The 24,572-nt window shown below is 37.7% G+C and overlaps 1 protein-coding gene and 1 pseudogene across 7 annotated transcripts in view; one reads left to right on the forward strand and one right to left on the reverse strand.

The window, feature by feature from the left end:
* Positions 1–24,572, reverse strand: part of ATRX (ATRX chromatin remodeler) — a 315,263-nt gene that overhangs the window by 236,562 nt on the left and 54,129 nt on the right. For all 7 annotated transcript variants that reach the window (XM_047714735.1, XM_047714739.1, XM_047714738.1 and 4 more), the window contains exon 2: positions 20,022–20,134. In XM_047714735.1, the coding sequence (XP_047570691.1) occupies positions 20,022–20,134 (113 nt within the window). The remainder of the gene's footprint in view (positions 1–20,021; positions 20,135–24,572) is intronic.
* Positions 1,544–1,926, forward strand: LOC125091284 (HIG1 domain family member 1A, mitochondrial-like; annotated as a pseudogene).

Here is a 24,572-nt window from a genome sequence, read left to right on the forward strand (position 1 = left end):
CCACCTGCCTCTCTGCCTACTTGTGATCTCTGTCTGTCAAATAAATAAATAAAATCTTAAAAAAAAAATCTTAAAGAAAAAAACTCTCAACAGGGGCACCTGGGTGGCTCAGTCAGTTAAGCATCTGCCTTAGGCTCAGCAGGGAGTCTGCTTCTCCCTCTGCTCCTCCCCTCAACTTTCTCTCTCTCTCTCTCGCTCTCGCGAGCGCGCTCTCTCTCTCTCATATAAATAAATAAATAAATCTTAAAAAAATAAATCTCCCAACAAACAAAAGTTCAGGCCCAGAGAGCTTCCCAGGGGAATTTTAACAGACATTTAAAGAAGTAATGCTTAGTCCTCTCAAAATACTCAAAAAGTAGAAAGGGAAGGAAAACATCCAAGATCTTTCTACAAAACCAGGATTACTTTGATTCCAAAACCATACAAAGACCCCACTACAAAGCACAATTACAGGCCAAGATCCTTGATGAAACAGAATGCAAAAGTTCTCAACAAGAAACTGGCAAATCAAACCAAACAATACATTAAAAGGATTATTCACCATGATCAAGTGGGATTTATTCCTGGGCTGCAGGGTCAGTTCAATATATGCAAATCAATGTGATAAACCACATTAATAAAAGAAAGGAAAAGAATCATATGATCCTTTCAAATAGATGGAGAAAAAGCATTTGACAAAATACAGCATCCATTCTTGCTCAGCAATTAAGGTATAGGTAGAACATACCTCAACATCACAAAGCCCATATACCAAAGACCCACAGCCAATAACCTCAATGCAGAAAAAAGGATAGTTTTTCCTCTACGGTCAGGAACAAGACAGGGATATCCACTCTCACCATTACTATTTAACGTACTACTGGATGGTCTTAGTCTCAGAAATCAAACAAAAAGAAAAGACATCCAAATTGGCAAGAAAGAAGTCAAACTTTCACTATTTGCAGATGACATGATACTCTATGTAGAAAACCAGATGGGGTGCCTGGGTGGCTCAGTGGGTTAAAGCCTCTGCCTTCAGCTCAGGTCATGATCCCCAGGTCCTGGGATCGAGCCCTGCGTCGGGCTCTCTGCTCAGTGGAGAGCCTGCTTCCTCCTCTGTCTCTGCCTGCCTCTCTGCCTACTTGTGATCTCTGTCTGTCAAATAAATAAATAAAATCTTAAAAAAAAAAAAGAAAACCAGAAAGATTACACACACACAGAAATGCTAGAACTAGCACATGAATTCAGCAAAATCAATGTACAGAAATTGGATGCATTTCTATACACCAATACACCAATAATGAAGCAGGAGAAAAAAATAATCAAGGAATCGCTCCCATTTACAACTGCACCAAAACCCATAAGATACCTAGGAATAAATCTAACCAAAGAGATAAAAGATCTGTACTCTCTAAACTATAAAACACTGATGGAAGAAACTAAAGAGGGCGCAAAGAAACGAAAAAACATTCCATGCTCAAGGATTGGAAGAAGATAGATAGTTAAAATATATTTATTACCAGGAGCCTAAGTCCTCTCAGTGTAGGAGGATTCTTCAGCCACTATGTCAACTGGCACAGATGTTTCTCTTTCTTCATATGATGAAGACTAGGGATCTAAACTTATCCCAAAAGCCAGAGAGGAGTTTTTTGTTCCCATTGGAATGGTGGCATCTGCAGCAATTGTGACATAGGGATTATATAAATTGAAGAGCAGGGGAAATACTAAAATGTCTGTTCACCTGATTGACACGTGTGTGACAGCCCAAGGCTTTGTTGTGGGAGCAATGACTCTCGGTATGGGCTATTCCATGTATAAGGAATTCTGGGCAAATCCTAAACCTTAGAAGAAGAGAAACTGTCTCGGTTTTGTTGGTGCTGCTTGCTTTAGTTAGGCATCTCATGTTGAGTTTATATGTTTACGTTGAAAATAAATTGTTTGAATGGGTCAGACAATTAAAAAAATGTTGGTATCACAATTCCAGACATCAAGCTATATTACAAAGCTACAGTGATCAAGACAGTATGGAACTGACACAAAAAAAGACACTTAAATCAATGGAACAGAATAGAGAGTTCAGAAATGGACCCTCAACTTTGTGTTCAACTAATCTTCAACAAAACAGGAAAGAATATCCAATGGAGAAAAGACAGTCTCTTCAACAAATGGTGGTGGGAAAACTGGACAGCAACGTGCAGAAAAATAAAATTGGACCATTTTTCTACATCATATACATAAATAAATTCAAAATGGATTAAAGACCTAAATGTGAGACAGGAAACCAACAAAATCCTAGTAGAGAACACAGGCAGAAACCTCTTTGACCTCTGCTGTAGCAACTTCTTACTAGACATGTTGACTAGAGGCAAGGGAAACAAAAGCAAAAACGAACTACTGGGACTTCATCAGAATAAAAAAAACTTCCACACAGCAAAGGAAACAATCAACAAAATTAAAAGGCAGCCTATAAAATAAGAGAAGATATCTACAAATGACATATCTGATAAAGGGTCATTATCCAAAATCTATAAAGAACTTATCAAACTGATCACCCAAAAAAATGAATAACCCAGTTAAGAAATGGGCAGAAGGCATGAACAGACATCTTCTCAAAAAAGACAATCCAATGCGGTTGGTAAGTGCCTTTATCTCCTCACTATAAACTTGTATGGCACTGGATACCTCTCTTTCCTAATGGTGTCTAAAGTTGTAGTATATACTTATCTTTATGATTGTCTTGTTAATGTTTTACTCATGTTATAAGGCTGGGTCCATGTGTTCTTTTGCTCAGCATTTTCTATCATTACCTAAACAATAAATGATACATAATATCTGCTCATTAAATAATGAAAAAATTTAAATTTGAAAATACTTTATTACAGTAAATCGTTTAATATTTAAAAAATATAAAGTATTGGGGACGCCTGGGTGGCTCAGTTGGTTGAGCGGCTGCCTTCGGCTCAGGTCATGATCCCAGGGTCCTGGGATCGAGTCCCGCGTCGGGCTCCTTGCTCCGCAGGGAGCCTGCTTCTCCCTCTACCACGCTGTCTGCCTGTGCTCTCTCTCTCTCTCTCTCTCTGACAAACAAATAAATAAAATCTTAAAAAAAAATAAAATAAGATAAATTTGAAAATACTTTATTACAGTAAATCATTTAATATTTAAAAAATATAAAGTATTGGGGACGCCTGGGTGGCTCAGTTGGTTGAGCGGCTGCCTTCGGCTCAGGTCATGATCCCAGCGTCCTGGGATCGAGTCCCGCATCGGGCTCCTTGCTTGGCGGGGAGCCTGCTTCTCCCTGTCTGCCTGTGCTCGCTCTCTCTCCCTCTCTCTCTCTGACAAATAAACATAAAATATTTAAAAATATATATATATAAAGTATGAAAAAATAAAGTCATGGCATCAATATTCAGACAAAAATCTGACCAGCAAACATATGAAAAGATGCTCAACATCACTAAATGTTAAAAATAGCTACCCTAGACATACAAACGCCCAACAGACCTATGAAACCACGCTTGACATGAGTGATCATCAGAGAAATACAAATCAAAACTTCAATGAGATAACACCTGACACCTGTCAGAATGGCTAAAATTAACAAGTCAGGAAACAATGGATATTGGTGAGAATGTGGAGGAGGGGAAACCTCTTACACTGTTGGGAATGCAGCTGGTGCAGCCACTCTGGAAAATAGTATGAAGTTTCCTCAGAAAGAGAAAACAGACCTATCCTATGACCCAAAAATTACGCTATTAGGTATTTACCAAAAGGATACAAAATTGCAGATTTGAAAGGGTACATGCACCCCAATGTTTACAGCAGTATCAACAATAGCCAAACTATGGGGAGAGCCCAAAGGTCAATCCACCGATGAATGGAGATGTGGTGTGTACACACACACACACACACACACACACACACACACACACACAGAGGAATATTACTCAGTCATCAAAAAGAATGAAATCTTGCCATTTCATTGACATGGATGGATCTAAAGTGTGTTACGTTAAGTGAAAATAAGTTAGTCAAAGACATACAAATACTATATGATTTCACTCATATGTGAAGTTTAAAAAACAAAACAGATGAACATATGGGAAGGGGGGAAAATGTGCGAGGAAAATAAACCAAAGGAGACTCTTAATGACAGAGAACAAATGGAGGGTTGATGGAAGAAGGCAGGTGGGGGATGGGCTGAGTAGGTCATGGGTATTTAGCAAAGTACTTGTTGTAATGAGCACTGGGTTTTATATGTAAGTGATCAAGCACTAAGTTCTACTCCTGAAACCAGTATTATACTATTATGTTAACTAACTGGAATTTATAAAAATTTGAACAAAAAAGAGTATTCTACCAACAATGCTATCATTCACAGAAGGATAGATAGATAAAGAGCTCCCAGACAAATAAAACTTAAATTCATCACTACTAAACCTGCCCTACAAGAAATGTTAAGAGGGATAATCTGAGTGAGAAGATTATACCCTAAGGAGTAAGAAGAAAGGAAGCACAAAAGCAGTAAAATTAAGTAAATCTAAGAAATAGAAGAATTCACAAAATAAAAGGATAAAAAATAAGACACCATATATGAAAACATGGTGGGGTGGGGAGAAAAGTAAAACTTTAGTGTGTTAGGAATGGGTTCGAACTTAATCAACCATCAGCTTATATTCAGAAGATGATATATATAAGCATAATGGTAACCACAAGTCAAAAGCTGGTAAGGGATACACAAAACATAAAGAGAAAGGAATCCAAGCATATCACTAATGAACAGAAGCAAACAATGAGAAGAGAGCAAGAGAAGTGAGATAGAAGTACTACAAAAACAATCATAAAACAGATAACAACATGCCAATAAATACATAACTATTAATAATTACTTTGAATGTAAATGGACTAAATACTCCAATCAAAAGACATAAAAGTGAAGGAAGCAATAACAAAGCAAGATCCATCTATGTGCTACCTACAAAAGACTCACTTCAGACCTAAAGATACATGCATGTTGAAAGTGAAGGATGGAAAAACATTTATTATGTGAAAGGAAGTGAAAAGAAAGCTAAACTAGCAATATTTATATAGGACAAAATAGACTTTAAAACATCGACTGTAACAGACAAAAAAGGAGACTACATAATCATAAAGGGAACAATCCAAAAAGAAAATGTAACAACTGCAAATATATATGAACCCAACATGGTAGCACACATAAAAACAAAGCAGCTAATAACAAACCTAAAGGAAGCAATTGATAGTAATTCAATAACGGTAGGGGATTTAATTTATATCAATAGATCATCCAAACAAAAAATCAAAAAGTAAATAGTGGCTTTGAAGGACACATTGGAACATATGAATCCAATAGATAAATTCAGAACATTCCATCCTAAAACAGCAGAATACACATTCTTTTCTCATACACATGGAGCATTCCCCAAAACAGATGATATATTAGGCCACAAAACAAGTCTCCAAAAATTCAAAAAGGTAGAAGTCATACCATGTATCTTTTCTAACACTAGCACTATGAAACTAAAATCAACCACAAGAAAAAAATGTGGAGAACACATAAAAACATGAAGATTAGGGGGTACCTGGGTGGCTCAGTGAGTTAAAGCCTCTGCCTTCAGCTCAGGTCATGATCCCAGGGTCCTGAGATCAAGCCCTGAATCAGGCTCTCTGCTCAGCAGGGAGCCTGCTTCCCCCGCACCTCTCTCTCTCTCTGCCTGCCTCTGCCTACTTGTGATCTCTGTCTGTCAAATAAATAAATAAAATCTTTTAAAAAACATGAAGATTAAATAATGTGCTAATTAACAGTAAATGAGACAAATAAACAAGAAATCCAAGAGGAACTAAAAATAAATGTAAACAAGTGAAAACAAAAACACAATAATCCAAAATCTTTCAGACACAGCTGTTCCAAGAAGGAAGTTTATAGCAAAACAGGCCTACCTCAAGAAGTATGAAAAACCCCAAATAAACTTACACCTAAAGGAACTAGAAAAAGAATAACAACTTAAACCCATCAGCAGAAGGAAATAATAAAAATAAGAGCAGAAATATGGGCACCTGAGTGGCTCACTCGTTGAGGGCCCAACTCCTGGTTTAGGCCCAGGTCATGATCTTCCCAGTTAGAAGATGAAGACCTGCATCACGCTCCCCACTCGTATGGGGGTCTGCATCTCTCTGCCCCTCCCACCGCTTGCACACATGTGCTCTGTCAAATAAGTAAGTAAATCTTTAAAAATAAAAATAAGAGCAGAAGTAAAAAAGAAACAAAATACAACAGATCACTGAAACCAGGAGCTGGTTGTTTGAAGAAATCAACAAAATTGAAAACCTTATCCAGACTCATCAAAAAATAAAGATGGAGAACATAGAACTGGAAATGAAAAGAGTTGAAATAACAACCAACGACACAGAAATACAAAGGATTATACAAGAATATTATGAAAAAGTATATGCCAACAAACTGAACAGCCTACAAGAAATGGAAAAATTCCTAGAAACATAATCTCCCAAAAGTGAATCAGTAAGAAATTTGATTTGAGCAGACTAATACCAGCATTAAGACTGAATCTGTACTCAAAAACAGATTGGAAAACTAAATCCACAATCAGATGGTTCACAGGTGAATTCTACCAAACATTTGAAGAGTTAATACCTATTCTTCTCAACTATTCCAAAAAGTAGAAGAGGAAAAAAAGCTTTCAAACTCATTCAATCAGGCCAGTGTAACCCCAAAACCAGATAAAGCCTCCACTAAAAAGAGTATCAAAGGGCAATATCCCTGGTGAACAGAGATGCAAAATTCCTCACCAAATATTAGGAAAGTGAATCCAACAATACATTAAAGAATCATTTACCATGATCAGGCAGGATTTATTCCTGGGATGCAAGGTGAGTCAATATACACAAATATGTCAATGAGATACATCTCATTCAATATAGAAAGGATAAAAACCATATGATAATATCAAAAGGTGCAGAAAAAGGATTCAACAAAGTATGACATCCATTCATGACAAAAACACTCAAAGTAGGTTTAGTGGGAACATACCTCAAAATAATAAAGGCCATTTATAAAAAAAAAAAATAGCTGCCGTCATCCTTAATGGGGAAAGAACTGGGAGCTTTTCCCCTCAAGGTGAAGAACAAAACATGGGATGTCCACCCTCATCACTATTACAGAATATAGTACTGCAAGTCTTAGCCATAGGAATCAGAAAATAAAAAGAAATAAAAACCATCCAAATTGGTAAGGAAGTAGACAAACTTCTACTATTTCCAGATGACATGATACTATAATAAAGGAAACTCTAAAGACCAACAAAAAACTAGTAAAATTGATACACAAATTCAATAAAGTTGCAGGATATAACATCAACCTATAGAAATCTGCTGAATTTCTATGCACTAATAATGAGGTACTAGAAAAAATTTTCTAAAATTTTTCTAAAATTTCTAAAAAAATACTAAAAAATAATCCCATTTATAATTTTACCAAAACCAAGAAGAACCTAGGAATAAACCTAACCCAAAACGCAAAAGATATGTGCTCTGAAAACTAAAGAACACTTGTGAAAGAAAGGACACAAGGAAATGGAAAAACATTCCATGCTCATGGATTGGAAGAACATACACTGTTAAAATGTCCATATTAACCAAAGCAATCTACACATTTAATGCAATCCCTATCAAAATACCAACAGCATTTTTCACAGAACTATAACAAACAATCCCAAAATTTGTACAGAACCACAGAAGCCCCCAAATAACCAATGCAATCTTGAAAAGGAAGAACAAGATATACTATAAAGCAGTAGTAATCAAAAGTATGGTACAGGCACAATAAAATACACATAGATTAATGGAATATAATAGCCCAGAAATAAATCCAAGATTATATGGTTGATTAATTTTCAACAAAAGAGACAAGAATATGCAATGGGAAAAAGTCTCTTCAACAAATACTGGGAAAACCAGACAATAGTCAAAAGAATGAGGGTGCCTGGGTGGCTCAGTAGGTTAAGCCTCTGCCTTCAACTCAGGTCATGATCTCAGGGTCCTGGTATGGAGTCCTGCATCCGGCTCTCTGCTCAGCAGGGAGCCTGCTTCCTCCTCTCTCTCTGCCTGCCTCTCTGCCTACTTGTGATCTCTCTCTCTCTCTCTCTCTGTCAAATAAATAAATAAATTAATTAAAATCTTAAAAAAAAATGAAACTGGACCACTTTCTTATACGATACACAGAAATAAACTCAAAATGCACGGAAGACCTAAATGTGAGATCTGAAACCATAAAAATCCTAGAAGAGAACACAGACAGTAATTTCTCTGACATCCACCATAGCAACATTTTTCTAGGTAAGTCTTCTGAGGCAAGGGAAACAAAATCAAAAATAAACTATGGGAACTACATCAAAACACAATCTTCTGCACAGCAAAGGAAACAATCAACAAAACTAAAAGGCAACCTACTGAGTGGGAGAAGATATTTGCAAATGACATATCCAATAATGGGTTAGTATCCAAAATATATAAAGAACTTACACACCTCAACACCCAAAAAAAAAAAAAAACCCCACAGATAATCCAATTTAAAAATGGGCAAAAGACATCAAGAAAAATTTTTTCCAAAGAATACATAGAGATGGCCAACATGAAAAGATGTTCAACATCAACTCATCGTCAAGGAAATGCAAATCAAAACCACAATGAGATATCACCTCAGAACTGTCAGAACAGAAGAAATTTAAAGCACAAGAAACCACAAGTGTTTGCAAGGATGTGAAGAAAAAGGAACCCTTGTGCACTGTTGCCAAGAACGCAAACTGTGCAGCCACTATTGAAAACCATAGAGAGGTTCCTCAAAAAACTAAAATTGGAATTACCATATGATCCAGTAATTCCACCACTGGGTATTAACCCCAAAACACAAAAACACTAATTTGAAAAGATATGTGCACACCTATGTTTACTGCAGATTATTTACAATAGCCAATATATGGAAGCAACCCAAGTATCCATCAATAGATGAATAAAGACAATGTGGTATGTATCTACCATGAAATATTACTCAGCCATAAAAAAGAATGAAATGTTACCATTTGCAATAACATGGATAGATCTAAAGGATATAGTGCTAAGCCAAGCAAAGTCAGTCAGTCAGAGAAAGACAAATACTATATGATTTCACTTGTATGTGGAATTTAAGAAACAAAACAAAGAAAAAAAGTCACAAACAAAAGAAAAGAAATTGGTGGTTACCAGAGGGCAGGTGGGTAGGTGAAGTAAGTGAAAGGGACTAAGAGCACTCTTAATGTGCAGAATTGCTGAATCACTATACTGTACAACTGAAAATAATATAAAACTCCATTTTAGTTATACTAGAATTTAAAAATAAATTAATGAAAAAACAAAACTATCAATATCAATTCATGAAAATATTAACACAGATATCCACTTTCTCTGTGAAAGGGCCTGTAACCAAAGATGTCCCGGAGAGAATGAACAGAACACTGTACAACCAGATGTTGTTTTCTAAAAAAAGTATCTCACTAAAAGGAACTGGAACTCCTTGGAGAAATAACTGATTTCTGGGCCAGGTAAAGGACAATGCAAAATATACATTCAACATCTTATGAGGGCAGAAAGTAATGAAGTGCTCTAGGATGGTGATGTGTAAAAGGGTTAGCGGGAGCCACACAGAAGGGCCTCCCACTTGCCACAAGTGATACAAAAGAATACTGAAATAAATAATGATAGATATATTAACAAAGAAAGAATATTAGCATATACAAATTAAACAAATGAAGAGAGAATAGAATGTAAAGCCCTCCCATATACTTATAGCAATATATCAACTAAAACATATAAATAATAAGAATTATTCAGCATTTGGAACCCATCAAAGCAATATATCATTCTGCCAAGAATCATGAATGGATACTACAGTATGCAGAATTTCTACATATGGCCCCCAAGATTTCATGCTCCCTAATCTCCAGAACCTATGAATGTGAGGAAATGCCACTTCCATGACTGTACTATGTAAAACAGCACCACTGACCTTAAGAATTGGAGGGAGGGGTGAAAGGAATTTGGCTAGTGTAATCACGAGTCTTAACAGTAGATAAATTTATCCAGATGATGGCTGAAGAAGCAAGCAAAGGAGTTAGATTCAAAGCATGAGACTCAACGTGCTGGCTTTGAACATGGAGGAGGCCATTAGAGAAGAAATACAAACAGCCTTAAGCTAAGACAGAGGAACCTGGCCAACAGCCAGCAAGAAACGGGAACCGTAGACCTATAACCACAAGGACTTGAATTCTGGCAACAACCTAAATGAGCACAGACATGGATTTTTCCACAGAGCTTTCAGAAAGGAACACAGTCTCAATGATACGTTAACTTTAGCCTTGTGATACCCTAAGGAGAGCCCAGAAAGGCTCACTGAACGCCTGACCTAAAGAACTGTGAAATAATACATTTGGATAATTATAAGCTGCCATGTTTGCGGTTATTTGCAACAGAAAACACGTAAGTTAAGTTTTGATAATGAAAAAGAATACCTAAAGAGTTTCATAGTAATATCCTACGAATTACTTATTAGTTAGAAAGGAATAAATCATTAAATTCATAGTGGATTAATCCAGCATAACAACCACAGTCAAGTAACCTAAGTTAATATCACCAATAAAAGAAAAAATTACAAGGGTGCATGGGTGGCTCAGTCAGTTAAGCATCTGCCTTTGGGTCAGGTCATCCATCATGCCAGGGTCCTGGGATGGAGCCCACATCAGCCTCCCTGCTCAGCAGGGGGCCTGCTTCTGCCTTTCCCTCTGCCTGCTGCTCCCCCTGCTTGTGGACTTATGTGTACTCTCTGTCAAATAAATTAAATCTTTAAAAAAATGAAGCTTTAAAAAATAGAAAAAATTATATCATGTGCCTTGTGATATGATGTACTGACAAGAATACCACACCACATATTAACCCCAACAAAAATAAATAACCTGAAATCCAATTTAACTAATCAGACAAATTCACATCAATGCCACCAATGTAATAGACCTGTACATTTCAAAAGTATCATGGCTCCAACAGACAAAGAAATGGTTTTAGATTTAAAAGGACTAAAGTGGGGGTGCCTGGGTGGCCCAGTCATTAAGCATCTGCCTTTGGCTCAGGTCATGATCCTAGGGTCCTGGGATCGAGCCCCTTGTCAGGTTCCCCAACTCTGCAGGAAGCCGCCTTCTCCCTCTCCCACTCCCCCTATTTGTGTTCCCTCTCTCAGTCTCTCTGTCAAATAAATAAATAAAATCTTCTTAAAAAAATAAAAGAACTAAAGAGGGGCGCCTGGTTAGCTCAGTCAGTTAAGCATCCAATTTGGTTTCGGCTCAGGTCATGATCTCATGGGTGGTGAGAGCGAGCCCATCTTCCACGTTCAGCACAGAGTCTGCTTGAGACTCTTTCCCCCTTCCTCTTCCTACCACTCTTCTCTTGCGTGCACACTCTCTCAAATAAATAAATAAAATCTTTTTAAAAATAAAATAAAAAGACTAAAGAGACAAGACAACTATATGCTGCCTATATATGTTGTCTTCAGGTGGATACTTGACTTGGGAGGAAAAATTTATCTATAAAAACACTGTTGGGGCAATTTTTGAATTAAGAATAAGGACTATGGAGAGGGAGGAGTCAAGATGGCGGAGAAGTAGCAGCTGAGACTTCAGGTAGCGGAGATCAGCTAGATAGCTTATCTAAAGATTGCAAAGACCTACAAATCCAACGGGAGATTGAAGAGAAGAACAGCAATTCTAGAAACAGAAAATCAACCACTATCTGAAAGGTAGGACTGGCGGAGAAGTGAATCCAAAGCAACTGGAAGATAAACCGCGGGGGGAGGGGCCGGCTCCCGGAGAGCGGCGGAGCAACGGAGCACAAAATCGGGATATTTAAAAGTCTGTTCCGCTGAGGGACATCGCTCCAGAGGCTTAACTGCAGTGAAGCCCAGGCGGGGTCAGGGCAGCCTCAGGTCCCAGAGGGTCACAGAAGGATCGGGGGTGTCTGAGTGTCGCAGAGCTTACCAGTATTAGAACAGAGAAGCCGGCTACATAGACAGAGCCGAGGAGTGAGCTCTAAACTTGGGGTTACCTTGAACCGGTCGCAGGCTCGGTCAGCTCGGAGCGCGGCAGGAGGCCAGGGCGACGGGAGTAATTGGGCGCTGTTCTCTGAGGGCGCACTAAGGAGGGGGGCCCCGGGCTCTCGGCTTCTCCGGGCTGGAGACCGGGCGGCCACCATCTTCATTCCCGTCTTCCAGAACTCTACGTCTTCCAGAACTCTACGGAAAGCGCTCAGGGAACAAAAGCTCCCGGAAGCAAACCCAGCAAACCCGAGCAGATTACTCAGCCCGGCCCGGGTAAGGGCGGTGCAACTCCACCTGGGACAAAGACGCTTGAGAATCACTACAACAGGCCCCTCCCCCAGAAGACCAATGAGAAACCCAGCCAGGACCAAGTTCACCTACCAAGGAGCGCAGTTTCAATACCAAGGAGAGCGGCGGAATTCCAGAGGAGAAGAAAGCAAAGCACGGAACTCATGGCTTTCTCCCCATGATTCTTTAGCCTTGCAGTTAATTTAATTTTTTTTTTCTTTTTCAATTTTTTTTCCTCTTCTTCTGCTAAATTTTTTTAACTTTTACCGTTTTCTTTTTTAACGTTTTTTAAATAGTTTATCTAATATATATATATTTTTTTCCTTTTTGTATTTTTTCTTTATTGGCTTTCATTTTTTAATAGTTTCTTTTTTTTTTTCTTTCTGAACCCCTTTTTATCCCCTTTCTCCCACCTCACGATTTGGGATCTCTTCTGATTTGGCTAAAGCATATTTTCCTGGGGTTGTTGCCACCCTTTTAGTATTTTACTTGCTCCTTCATATACTCTTATCCGGACAAAATGACAAGGCGGAAAAATTCACAACAAAAAAAAGAACAAGAGGCAGTACCAAAGGCTAGGGACCTAATCAATACAGACATTGGTAACATGTCTGATATAGAGTTCAGAATGACGATTCTCAAGGTTCTAGCCGGGCTTGAAAAAGTCACGGAAGATATTAAAACAACCCTCTCGGGAGATATAAAAGCCCTTTCTGGAGAAATAAAAGAACTAAAATCTAACCAAGTTGAAATCAAAAAAGCTATTAATGAGGTGCAATAAAAAATGGAGGCTCTCACTGCTAGGATAAATGAGGCAGAAGAAAGAATTAGCGATATAGAAGACCAAATGACAGAGAATAAAGAAGCTGAGCAAAAGAGGGACAAACAGCTACTGGACCACGAGGGGAGAATTCGAGAGATAAGTGACACCATAAGACGAAACAACATTAGAATAATTGGGATTCCAGAAGAAGAGGAAACAGAGAGGGGAGCAGAAGGTATGTTGGAGAGAATTATTGGAATTTCCCCAATATGGCAAAGGGAACAAGCATCAAAATCCAGGAGGTTCAGAGAACCCCCCTCAAAATCAATAAGAATAGGTCCACACCCCATCACCTAATAGTAAAATTTACAAGTCTTAGTGACAAAGAAAAGATCCTGAAAGCAGCCCGGGAAAAGAAGTCTGTAACGTACAATGGTAAAAATATTAGATTGGCAGCAGACTTATCCACAGAGACCTGGCAGGCCAGAAAGAGCTGGCATGATATATTCAGAGTACTAAAGGAGAAAAACATGCAGCCAAGAATACTATATCCAGCTAGGCTATCATTGAAAATAGAAGGAGAGATTAAAAGCTTCCAGGACAAGCAAAAACTGAAAGAATTGGCAAATACCAAACCAGCTCTACAGGAAATATTGAAAGGGGTCCTCTAAGCAAAGAGAGACCCTAAAAGTAGTAGATCAGAAAGGAACAGAGACAATAAACAGTAACAGTCACCTTACAGGCAATACAATGGCACTAAATTCATATCTCTCAATACTTACCCTGAATGTTAATGGGCTAAATGCCCCAATCAAAAGACACAGGGTATCAGAATGGATAAAAAAACAAAACCCATCTATATGTTGCCTACAAGAAACTCATCTTAAACCCGAAGACACCTCCAGGTTTAAAGTGAGGGGGTGGAAAAGAATTTACCATGCTAATGGACATCAGAAGAAAGCAGGAGTGGCAATCCTTATATCAGATCAATTAGATTTTAAGCCAAAGACTATAATAAGAGATGAGGAAGGACACTATATCATACTCAAAGGAACTATCCAACAAGAAGATATAACATTTTTAAATATCTATGCCCCTAACGTGGGAGCAGCCAACTATATAAACCAATTAATAACAAAATCAAAGAAACACATCGACAAGAATACAATAATAGTAGGGGATTTTAACACTCCCCTCACTGAAATGGACAGATCATCCAAGCAAAAGATCAACAAGGAAATCAAGGCCTTAAATGACACACTGGACCAGATGGACATCACAGATATATTCAGAACATTTCATCCCAAAGCAACAGAATACACATTCTTCTCTAGTGCACATGGAACATTCTCCAGAATAGATCACATTCTTGGTCCTAAATCAAGTCTCAACCGGTATCAAAAGATTGGGATCATTCCCTGCATATTTTCAGACCACAATGCTCTGAAGCTAGAACTCAATAACAAGAGGAAATTTGGAAAGAACCCAAATACATGGAGACTAAACAGCATCCTTCTAAAAGAATGAATGGGTCAACCAGGAAATTAAAGAAGAATTGAAAAAATTTATGGAAACAAATGATAATGAAAACACAACAGTTCAGAATCTGTGGGACACAACAAAGGCAGTCCTGAGAGGAAAATATATAGCGGTACAAGCCTTTCTCAAGAAACAAGAAAGGTCTCAGGTACACAACCTAACCCTACACCTAAAGGAGCTGGAGAAAGAACAAGAAAGAAACCCTAAACCCAGCAGTTGAAGAGAAATCATAAAGATCAGAGCAGAAATCAATGAAATAGAAACCAAAAAAACAATAGAACAAATCAACGAAACTAGGAGCTGGTTCTTTGAAAGAATTAATAAGATTGATAAACCCCTGGCCAGACTTATCAAAAAGAAAAGAGAAAGGACCCAAATAAATAAAATCATGAATGAAAGAGGAGAGATCACAACGAACACCAAAGAAATACAATCATAAGAACATACTATGAGCAACTCTACGCCAACAAATTTGACAATCTCGAAGAAATTGATGCATTCCTAGAGACATATAAACTACCACAACTGAACCAGGAAGAAATAAAAAGCCTGAACAGACCCATAACCAGGAAGGAGATTGAAACAGTCATCAAAAATCTCCAAACAAACAAAAGCCCAGGGCCAGATGGCTTCCCGGGGGAATTCTACCAAACATTTAAAGAAGAACTAATTCCTATTCTCCTGAAACTGTTCCAAAAAATAGAAATAGAAGGAAAACTTCCAAACTCATTCTATGAGGCCAGCATCACCTTGATCCCAAAACCAGACAAGGATCCCATCAAAAAAGAGAACTACAGACCAATATCCTTGATGAACACAGATGCAAAAATTCTCGCCAAAATACTAGCCAATAGGATTCAACAGTACATTAAAAGGATTATTCACCACGACCAAGTGGGATTTATGCCAGGGCTGCAAGGTTGGTTCAACATCCGCAAATCAATCAATGTGATACAACACATTAATAAAAGAAAGAACAAGAACCATATGATACTCTCCATAGATGCTGAAAAAGCATTTGACAAAGTACAGCATCCCTTCCTGATCAAAACTTCAAAGTGTAGGGATAGACGGCACACACCTCAATATTATCAAAGCCATCTATGAAAAACCCACCGCAAATATCATTCTCAATGGAGAAAAACTGAAAGCTTTTTCAGCTAAGGTCAGGAACACGGCAGGGATGTCCATTATCACCACTGCTATTCAACATAGTACTAGAAGTCCTAGCCTCAGCAATCAGACAACAAAAGGAAATTAAAGGCATCCAAATCGGCAAAGAAGTCAAACTATCACTCTTCGCAGATGATATGATACTATATGTGGAAAACCCAAAAGACTCCACTCCAAAACTGCCAGAACTTGTACAGGAATTCAGTAAAGTGTCAGGATATAAAATCAATGCACAGAAATCATTTGCATTTCTCTACACTAACAACAAGACAGAAGATACAGAAATTAAGGAGTCCATCCCATTTACAATTGCACCCAAAACTATAAGATACCTAGGAATAAACCTAACCAAAGAGACTAAGAATCTAGTCACAGAAAACTATAAAGTACTCATGAAAGAAATTGAGGAAGACACAAATGGAAAAATGTGCCAAGCTCCTGGATTGGAAGAATAAACATTGTGAAAATGTCTATGATACCTAAAGCAATCGACACATTTAATGCAATTCCTATCAAAGTACCATCCATTTTTTCAAAGAATGGAACAAATAATCCTAAAATTTATATGGAACCAGAAAAGACCTTGAATAGCCAAAGGAATACTGAAAAAGAAAGCCAAAGTTGGTGGCATCACAATTCCGGACTCAAGCTCTATTACAAAGCTGTCATCATCAAGACAGCATGGTACTGGCACAGAAACAGACACATAGATCAATGGAACAGAATAGAGAGCCCAGAAATGGACCCTCAACTCTATGGTCAACTCATCTTCGACAAAGCAGGAAAGAATGTCCAATGGAAAAAAGACAGCCTCTTCAATAAATGGTGTTGGGAAAATTGGACAGCCACATGCAGAAAAATGAAATTGGATCATTTCCTTAAACCACACACGAAAATAAACTCAAAATGGTTGAAGGATCTCAATGTGAGAAAGGAATCCATCAAAATCCTTGAGGAGAACACAGGCAGCAACCTCTTCGACGTCAGCCTCAGCAACATCTTCCTAGGAACATCACCAAAGGCAAGGGAAGCAAGGGCAAAAATGAACTATTGGGATTTTATCAAGATCAAAAGCTTTTGCACAGCAAAGGAAACAGTTCACAAAACCAAAAGACAACTGACAGAATGGGAGAAGATATTTGCAAATGACCTATCAGATAAAGGGCTAGTGTCCAAAATCTATAAAGAACTTAGCAAACTCAACACCCAAAGAACAAATAATCCAATCAAGAAATGGGCAGAGGACATGAACAGACATTTCTGCAAAGAAGACATCCAGATGGCCAACAGACACATGAAAAAGTGCTCCATATCACTCGGCATCAGGGAAATACAAATCAAAACCACCATGAGATATCACCTCACACCAGTCAGAATGGCTAAAATTAACAAGTCAGGAAATGACAGATGCTGGCGAGGATGCGGAGAAAGGGGAATCCTCCTACACTGTTGGTGGGAATGCAAGCTGGTGCAACCACTCTGGAAAACAGCATGGAGGTTCCTCAAAATGTTGAAAATAGAACTACCCTATGACCCAGCAATTGCACTGCTGGGTATTTACCCTAAAGATACAAACGTAGTGATCCGAAGGGGCACGTGCACCCGAATGTTTATAGCAGCAATGTCTACAATAGCCAAACTATGGAAAGAACCTAGATGTCCATCAACAGAAGAATGGATAAAGAAGATGTGGTATATATACACAATGGAATACTATGCAGCCATCAAAAGAAATGAAATCTTGCCATTTGCGACGATGTGGATGGAACTAGAGGGTATCATGCTTAGCGAAATAAGTCAATCGGAGAAAGACAACTATCATATGATCTCCCTGATATGAGGGAGAGGAGATGCAACATGGGGGGTTAAGGGGGTAGGAGAAGAGTAAATGAAACAAGATGGGATTGGGAGGGAGACAAACCATAAGTGACTCTTAATCTCACAAAACAAACTGAGGGTTGATGGGGGGAGGAGGGTTGGGAGGGGGGGTGGGGTTATGGATATTGGGGAGGGTATGTGCTATGGTGAGTGCTGTGAAGTGTGTAGACCTGGCGATTCACAGACCTGTACCCCTGGGGATAAAAATATATGTTTATAAAAAATAAAATTTAAAAAAAAAAGAATAAGGACTATGGATTAAATAACACTATATATTTATTTTTACCCACCTACTTACCATTCCCATTATTCAATACTTCTTACATTTAGGTGTTGCCCTTTCAAATTATTTTCCTTCTGATTTAAGAAAACCCTTTAATATTTCATCTATTGTAGGTCTACTGACACAACAGAGTTCTCATTTTTTTGTCTATATTAACTCCAGCTTCACTTTTTAAAGATGATTTCACTGCATATGCATATACAGTTCCAAGTTAGCAATTATTTTCATTTCGTACTTTAAAGAAATGATTTCATTATCATGTAGCTTCTATCATTCATGTTGTTGACTGTACTATCATTGTTTTTGCTTTTCCTTTGAAAGCAGTAATTTTTTTTCCTGTCTGCTTATAAGTTTTTCTCTTGGTTTTTTGTTCTTTATGAGCTTAATTATAGTATAACTAGTTATCATTTTCTTTATATTTATCCTGCTTGAGGTTCACAGAGTTTCATGAATCCATGGCTTGATGCCTTTCATCACTTTCAGAAAATGCTCAGCTAGGTTTCTGACCCATTCTATCTTTTCTCCCTTCTGAGATTTTAATTACACATACGGCTGAACTTCTTACTGTGGTCTACTTCTCTTATACTTTTTGTACATACTGTATTTGTGGTGCATGTGCATGTGTGGGGTGTGTGTGTGGGTGTGTGTGTATTCAGCTCTTACATATGTAGCCACCCTTGAAAACCTCAAAAATGATCATCACATGATACAGGACACTTTTAAAAAGGAGAAAAGGAGGTAGAAAGGAGGTATTGAGACTTTTTGGTAAGAAAAAATGCACCAGGGGCACCTGGGTGGCTCAGTGGGTTAAAGCCTCTGCTTTCGGCTCAGGTCATGATCCCAGGGTCCTGGGATCAAGCCCCGAATCGGGCTCTCTGCTCAGCAGGGAGCCTGCTTCCTCCTCTCTCTCTGCCTGCTTTTCTGCCTACTTGTGATCTCTGTCTGTCAAATAAATAAATAAAATCTTTAAAAAAAAAGAAAAAAGAAAAAATGCACCAATTCTATTCAGAGAAGTTATGAAACAATGTAAAAATTTAACTCATAGAGGTGCCTGGGTGGCTCAGTGGGTTAAAGCTTCTGCCTTCAGCTCAGGTCATGATCTCAGGGTCCAGGGATCAAGCCCCGCATCCGGCTCTCTGCTCAGCAGGGAGCCTGCTTCCCTTCTTCTCTCTCTGCCTGCCTCTCTGCCTACTTGTGATCTCTGTGTGTCAAGTAAATAAATAAAATCTTTAAAAAAAAATTAAACTCGGGACGCCTGGGTGGCTCAGTCAGTTAAGCTGCTGCCTTCAGCCCAGGTCATAATCCCAGGGTCCTGGGATCAAGTCCCCCATCAGGCTCCTTGCTCGTCAGGGAGCCTGCTTCTCTCTCTGCCTCTGCCTGCCGTTCTGCCTGCTTGTTCTCTCTCTCTCTCTCTGACAAATAAATAAAATCTTTAAAAAAAAAATTTAACTCGGGGCGCCTAGGCTCAGTGGGTTAAAGCCTCTGCCTTCGGCTCAGGTCATGATCCCAGAGTCCTGGGATTGAGTCCCGCATTGGGCTCTCTGCTCAGCAGGGAGCCTGCTTCCTCCTCTCTCTCTGCCTGCCTCTCTGCCTACTTGTGATCTCTGTCTGTCAAATGAATAAATAAAATCTTTAAAAAAAAAACTTAACTCATATACACAAATAACTAATATAATATATTCCTATACTGCTCCCACCTCTTCTAATACTACCTATTTTTCATAGTGAACATTTATCACCCATGCTATAAGATATCTCCATTATGCATAAAATCATAGTGCATCCTTCTCTAAGCACCTATCCATATAACCTTACATTTTACTTATCTAAATTAAAATCTCCACTTATCAGATACCAGCTAAACACTAGGTTCAGAAGGGCTAATAAACCCTTCAATAGCTGCTCCCTCCCAAAACTAAATGGAAAATAGACTAGAAGATAATGCACATTATTTCTCAATTTACCTGTGCTTTGGTTCATCACAAGTCTTGGAGGAGAACTTGTTTCTTCAGATTCTTCTGATGAGTGTGCCAGGAAGTCATGAAGCTTCTGCACCAATGTATTCAACTTGCTTTCACTATCAAAACAAAAATTTAAAGAACTTCTTTAATTAGCCTGTCATGTATTTAATCAAATGTAAAGGTCTAACAACCTGAAACATACCTATACTGTAAGTGGTCTGACAAATGCATATTCAAAATAAAAGTAAATGAATTTTCATTATTTCACTAAAGATTTGAAAACATGAATAAAATGCTGATGTGACTTTGCTTTACATCACTTAAAATAATAATAATGTATCAAATATATTTACTAAATACTTACTCCCTGGAAGCCTTCTGTATTTTTTAAATCACTCTATCTTCTGCTTGTCACAGAATAATTAATGACAAAAAGATGAAGAAAATCCAAAACAGAACTTAGTAGAGCTCACAGATTCCCAGGGAAATATTTATGTAACTAAATCATTACAGCATATCCTGCTAAGTTATATTAATAGGTATATCTGTAACCCAACAGATTTATAAAAGCTGAAACCTTAAAAGAATGCACAAAATAAACATGTATCCCATTTCTAATACAGGATTTACTAAACTTAAAAGAGGAAAAATAGATAAAACTGACGACTGAAATTTAAAACTTTTGTGTATTCAAAGATACCATTAAGAAAGTGAAGAGATGAGTCATACAACTGAAGAAAACTATTTTCAAATCATACATCTGAAAAGGTATTAATATCCTTTTGCATAATATATATATCCTTCAAATAAGATGGTATATCTTCCTTAAAGGCTTTTTACTGGACGCCTGGGTGGCTCAGTCCTTAAACAGCTGCCTTTGGCTCAGGCCATGATCCCAGGGTCCTGGTATTGAGCCCTGCCTCAGCCTCCCTGCTCAGCAGGAAGCTTGCTTCTCTCTCTCCCCCTGCTTGTGTTCCCTCTCTCTCACTGTGTCTCTCTCTGTAAAATAAATAAATAAAATCTTCTTTAAAAATTAAAAAATGGATTTTTAATCCTTTTAATAATTAATTTTTTTTAAGATTTTTTTCTAAGATTTTATTTATTTATTTGACAGAGAGAGATCACAAGTAGACAGAGAGGCAGGCAGAGAGAGAGAGGGAAGCAGGCTCCCTGCCGAGCAGAGAGCCCGATGCGGGACTCGATCCCAGGACCCTGAGATCATGACCTGAGCCGAAGGCAGTGGCTTAACCCACTGAGCCACCCAGGCGCCCTAATAATTAATTTTTATAATTTAACCATAAAAAAACAAAGGACCCAATTTAAAAATGGGCAAAGGACATAGGCACCTGGGTGGCTTAGTTGGTTAGGCTACTGCCTCCAGCTCAGGTCACGATTCTGGAGTCCCAGGATCTGGAGTCCCAGGATCGAGTCCACATCAGGCTCCCTGCTCAACAGGGAGTCAGCTTCTCCCTCTGACCCTCCCCCACCTCAAGCTTGCTGGCTCTCTTTCATTCTCTCTCAAATCCTAAAAAAAAACGGACAAAGGACATAGATATACACTTCTCCAAAGAAGATATACAAAGCGCTAGTAAACACATGAAAAATGTTCAAGATTATTAGTCATTAGAAAAATGCAAATCAAAACCACAAGATACTATTTTACACTCATTAGGGTGGATATAGTAATTTTTTAATGAAAAGTAAGGGTTGGCAAGGGTTTAGAGAAACTGGAATCACACTTTAGAGATAATCTTTGCACTGTGTAAGTCTCATTTGTGGAAATAGTATTTTAAACACACCAACACCAACTATTTAAAAAGGCAACATTTATCAATCCTTTTGTAAAGTGAAAAATCTTCCTAAGGCAAAACCACACACATTAACTAATAATCAGTTTTATAACTATGAACTATTACGAATGATATTTTTTATTAAATCTAGACATGGTTGTCACTTTCTTCCTCTCTCTACCAAAATATGAAGCTGACTCAACCAGTACTACACACATTACTTAATTATACATGCTAAATAAGCCCTTAAAGCCATCCTTCAGGAATGGTTAAAAATCTCTATTGAGAAACAATGTGTTCAGCCTTCATGCTTATAGTCACACAATTTTAACAGTGGCTTGATGAAGATGACCTGTGAAATCTGACCTGCCTATCCACAGGTAGACCAAAAAAAAATTAATTCTTTCTGTAAACTAATCACATCATCAGTGACAAGATTTTAGACAAGTTTTGAGGCCTAATTTCAGTATTCATAACTACAGGCTAATTTCTTTCCCTCGGATATTTTACTATATTTTTTTTTCCACAAGGAACTGTAGAATTCCAAATATTTTATGTGTATTCTTTTGTACTATTATTTTGGAGATGTTGATGCACAGAGGAACTAGCCTCTTTTTAAATTAAATTTTTTATCATGAGATAAATGTAGATTCACATGCAGTTTTAAGAAAGCTTCTGTGTATTCATTACCCACTTTCCTTCAATGATAATGTCTTACATAACTATTTTTCACTTTCAATTCATTCATCTACCTGTTCCCATAGATGGGCTGCTGTGCTTAAGACACAACAATGGACCACACAGTCTCTGAAATTTATACGATCATGGGTATGATCACATTGACCAAAATGGTTTTTCTGGAAAAATGAACAGTAAGTAATTTAAAATTTTTGTTCACATGATTGTTTAAAATAGCACTGACAAAAATACTATTATACAAGCAGGAAAGAGTTACATTATCTCTGTTCACAAGATGGCATCTTATATGCAGAAAACCTTAACTATATCACAAAAAATTTCTGAGACAGTTAATAAACAAATTCAGTAAAGTTAGTGGATACAAAATCAACACACAAAAACCAGTTGCATTTCTATACACAAACAATGAACAGTCCAAAATGGAAATTAAGAAACTGATTCCATTTAAAATAGCATTGAAAACAGTTAAATATTTTAGAATTAATTTAACCAAGAAGGCTAAAGATTTGTACAGTGAAGATTGCAAAACAGCACTGTTTTCACTACTCAAAGAAATTAAAGACACATGTAAATGGAAACCCTGTGTTGATGGATTAGAAAAAGTAAATACTGTTAAAATAACAATATTCACAAACTACCTAGAGATTCGTTTCAACCCCTATCAAAATCCCAACGCATTTTTTGCAAAAATAGAGAAACCCATCCTAAAATTCATGGAGAAGCTCATGGAATCCCAAAACACCAAAACAATCATGAAAAAGAAGAAAGTTGGAGAACTCACACTTCTTGATTTCAAAACAAACAGCAGAGCTAAAATAATCGAAACAGTGTGGTCTGGACAAAAGGACAAATATACAGACCACTGGAATAGAGAACTCAAAACTAAACCCTTGTATAGATATGGTCAATGATTTTCAACAGGGGTGTTGAGATATTCAATTGAGAAAGTGCAGTTCTTTCAATAAATAGTGCTAGGAAAACTGGATCCAAATGCCAAAGACTGAAGCTGGACCCTTACCTGACATCATATATAAAAATTAACACAAAAAGCATCAAAAAACTAAACACAGTAGCTAAAACTATTAAATTTCTGGAAGAAAACATAGGGAAAAATTCTTCATGACATTATATTCCATGATGATTTCTTGAATACGACACAAAAAGTACAATGCAACAGAAGAAAAAAAAATGACAAATTGGATTTCATCAAAATGAATACCTTCTGTGCATCAAAGTACACCATCAAGAGAGTGAAAAGACAACCCAGAGAATATGAGAAAATATTTCCAAATCATATATCTGAAATGGTATTCATATCCAGAACATAAGAAAATCCTAGAACTCAACAACAACAAAAATTTAAGGAGCGCCTGGGTGGCTCAGTCAGTTAAGCGTCTGCCTTTAGCTCAGGTCATGATCCCAAGGTCCTGGGATCGAGCCCTGCATCAGGCTCCCTGTTTGGCAAGGAGTCCGCTTCTCCCTCTCCCTCTGTCTCTTTCTGCTTATCCCCCGCTTGTGCTCTTTCTCTGTCAAATGAATAAATAAAAAACTTTAAAAAAAATTAAAAACAGGTAAATGACTTAAATAGATATTTCTCAAGAAGAAAAGATGTACAAATATCCAATGAGCACACATAAAGTGACTCTACATTGCTAATTATTAGGGAAAAGCAAATCAAAACCACAATGAGATACCATTTCACACCCATTTATGTTACAAAAAAATGGAAAATAACAAATCCTGATAAGGATGTAGAGAAATTAGAACCCTGAATGTACTGCTGGTAGGAATACTGAATGGTTCAAACACTGGAGAAAAATAGTATGGTAATACCTCCAAAAGTAAACATGGAATTGCCATATGACCCAGCAATTCCACCTCCAAGTATGTATCTAAAAGAAAATGAAAGCTGGGACTTACACACCAACATTCATACCAGCATTATTTTTAAGAACCAAAGGTACAAATAACCAAAATCCATCAAAGACAGATAAATGGAAAAATAAAACACAACAGATACATGAAATAAAAGGAATGATATTCCCCAAAAAGGAATGAAATTCTG

This window comes from Lutra lutra, chromosome X (assembly GCF_902655055.1).
Source record: "Lutra lutra chromosome X, mLutLut1.2, whole genome shotgun sequence".
Taxonomy (NCBI): domain Eukaryota; kingdom Metazoa; phylum Chordata; class Mammalia; order Carnivora; family Mustelidae; genus Lutra; species Lutra lutra.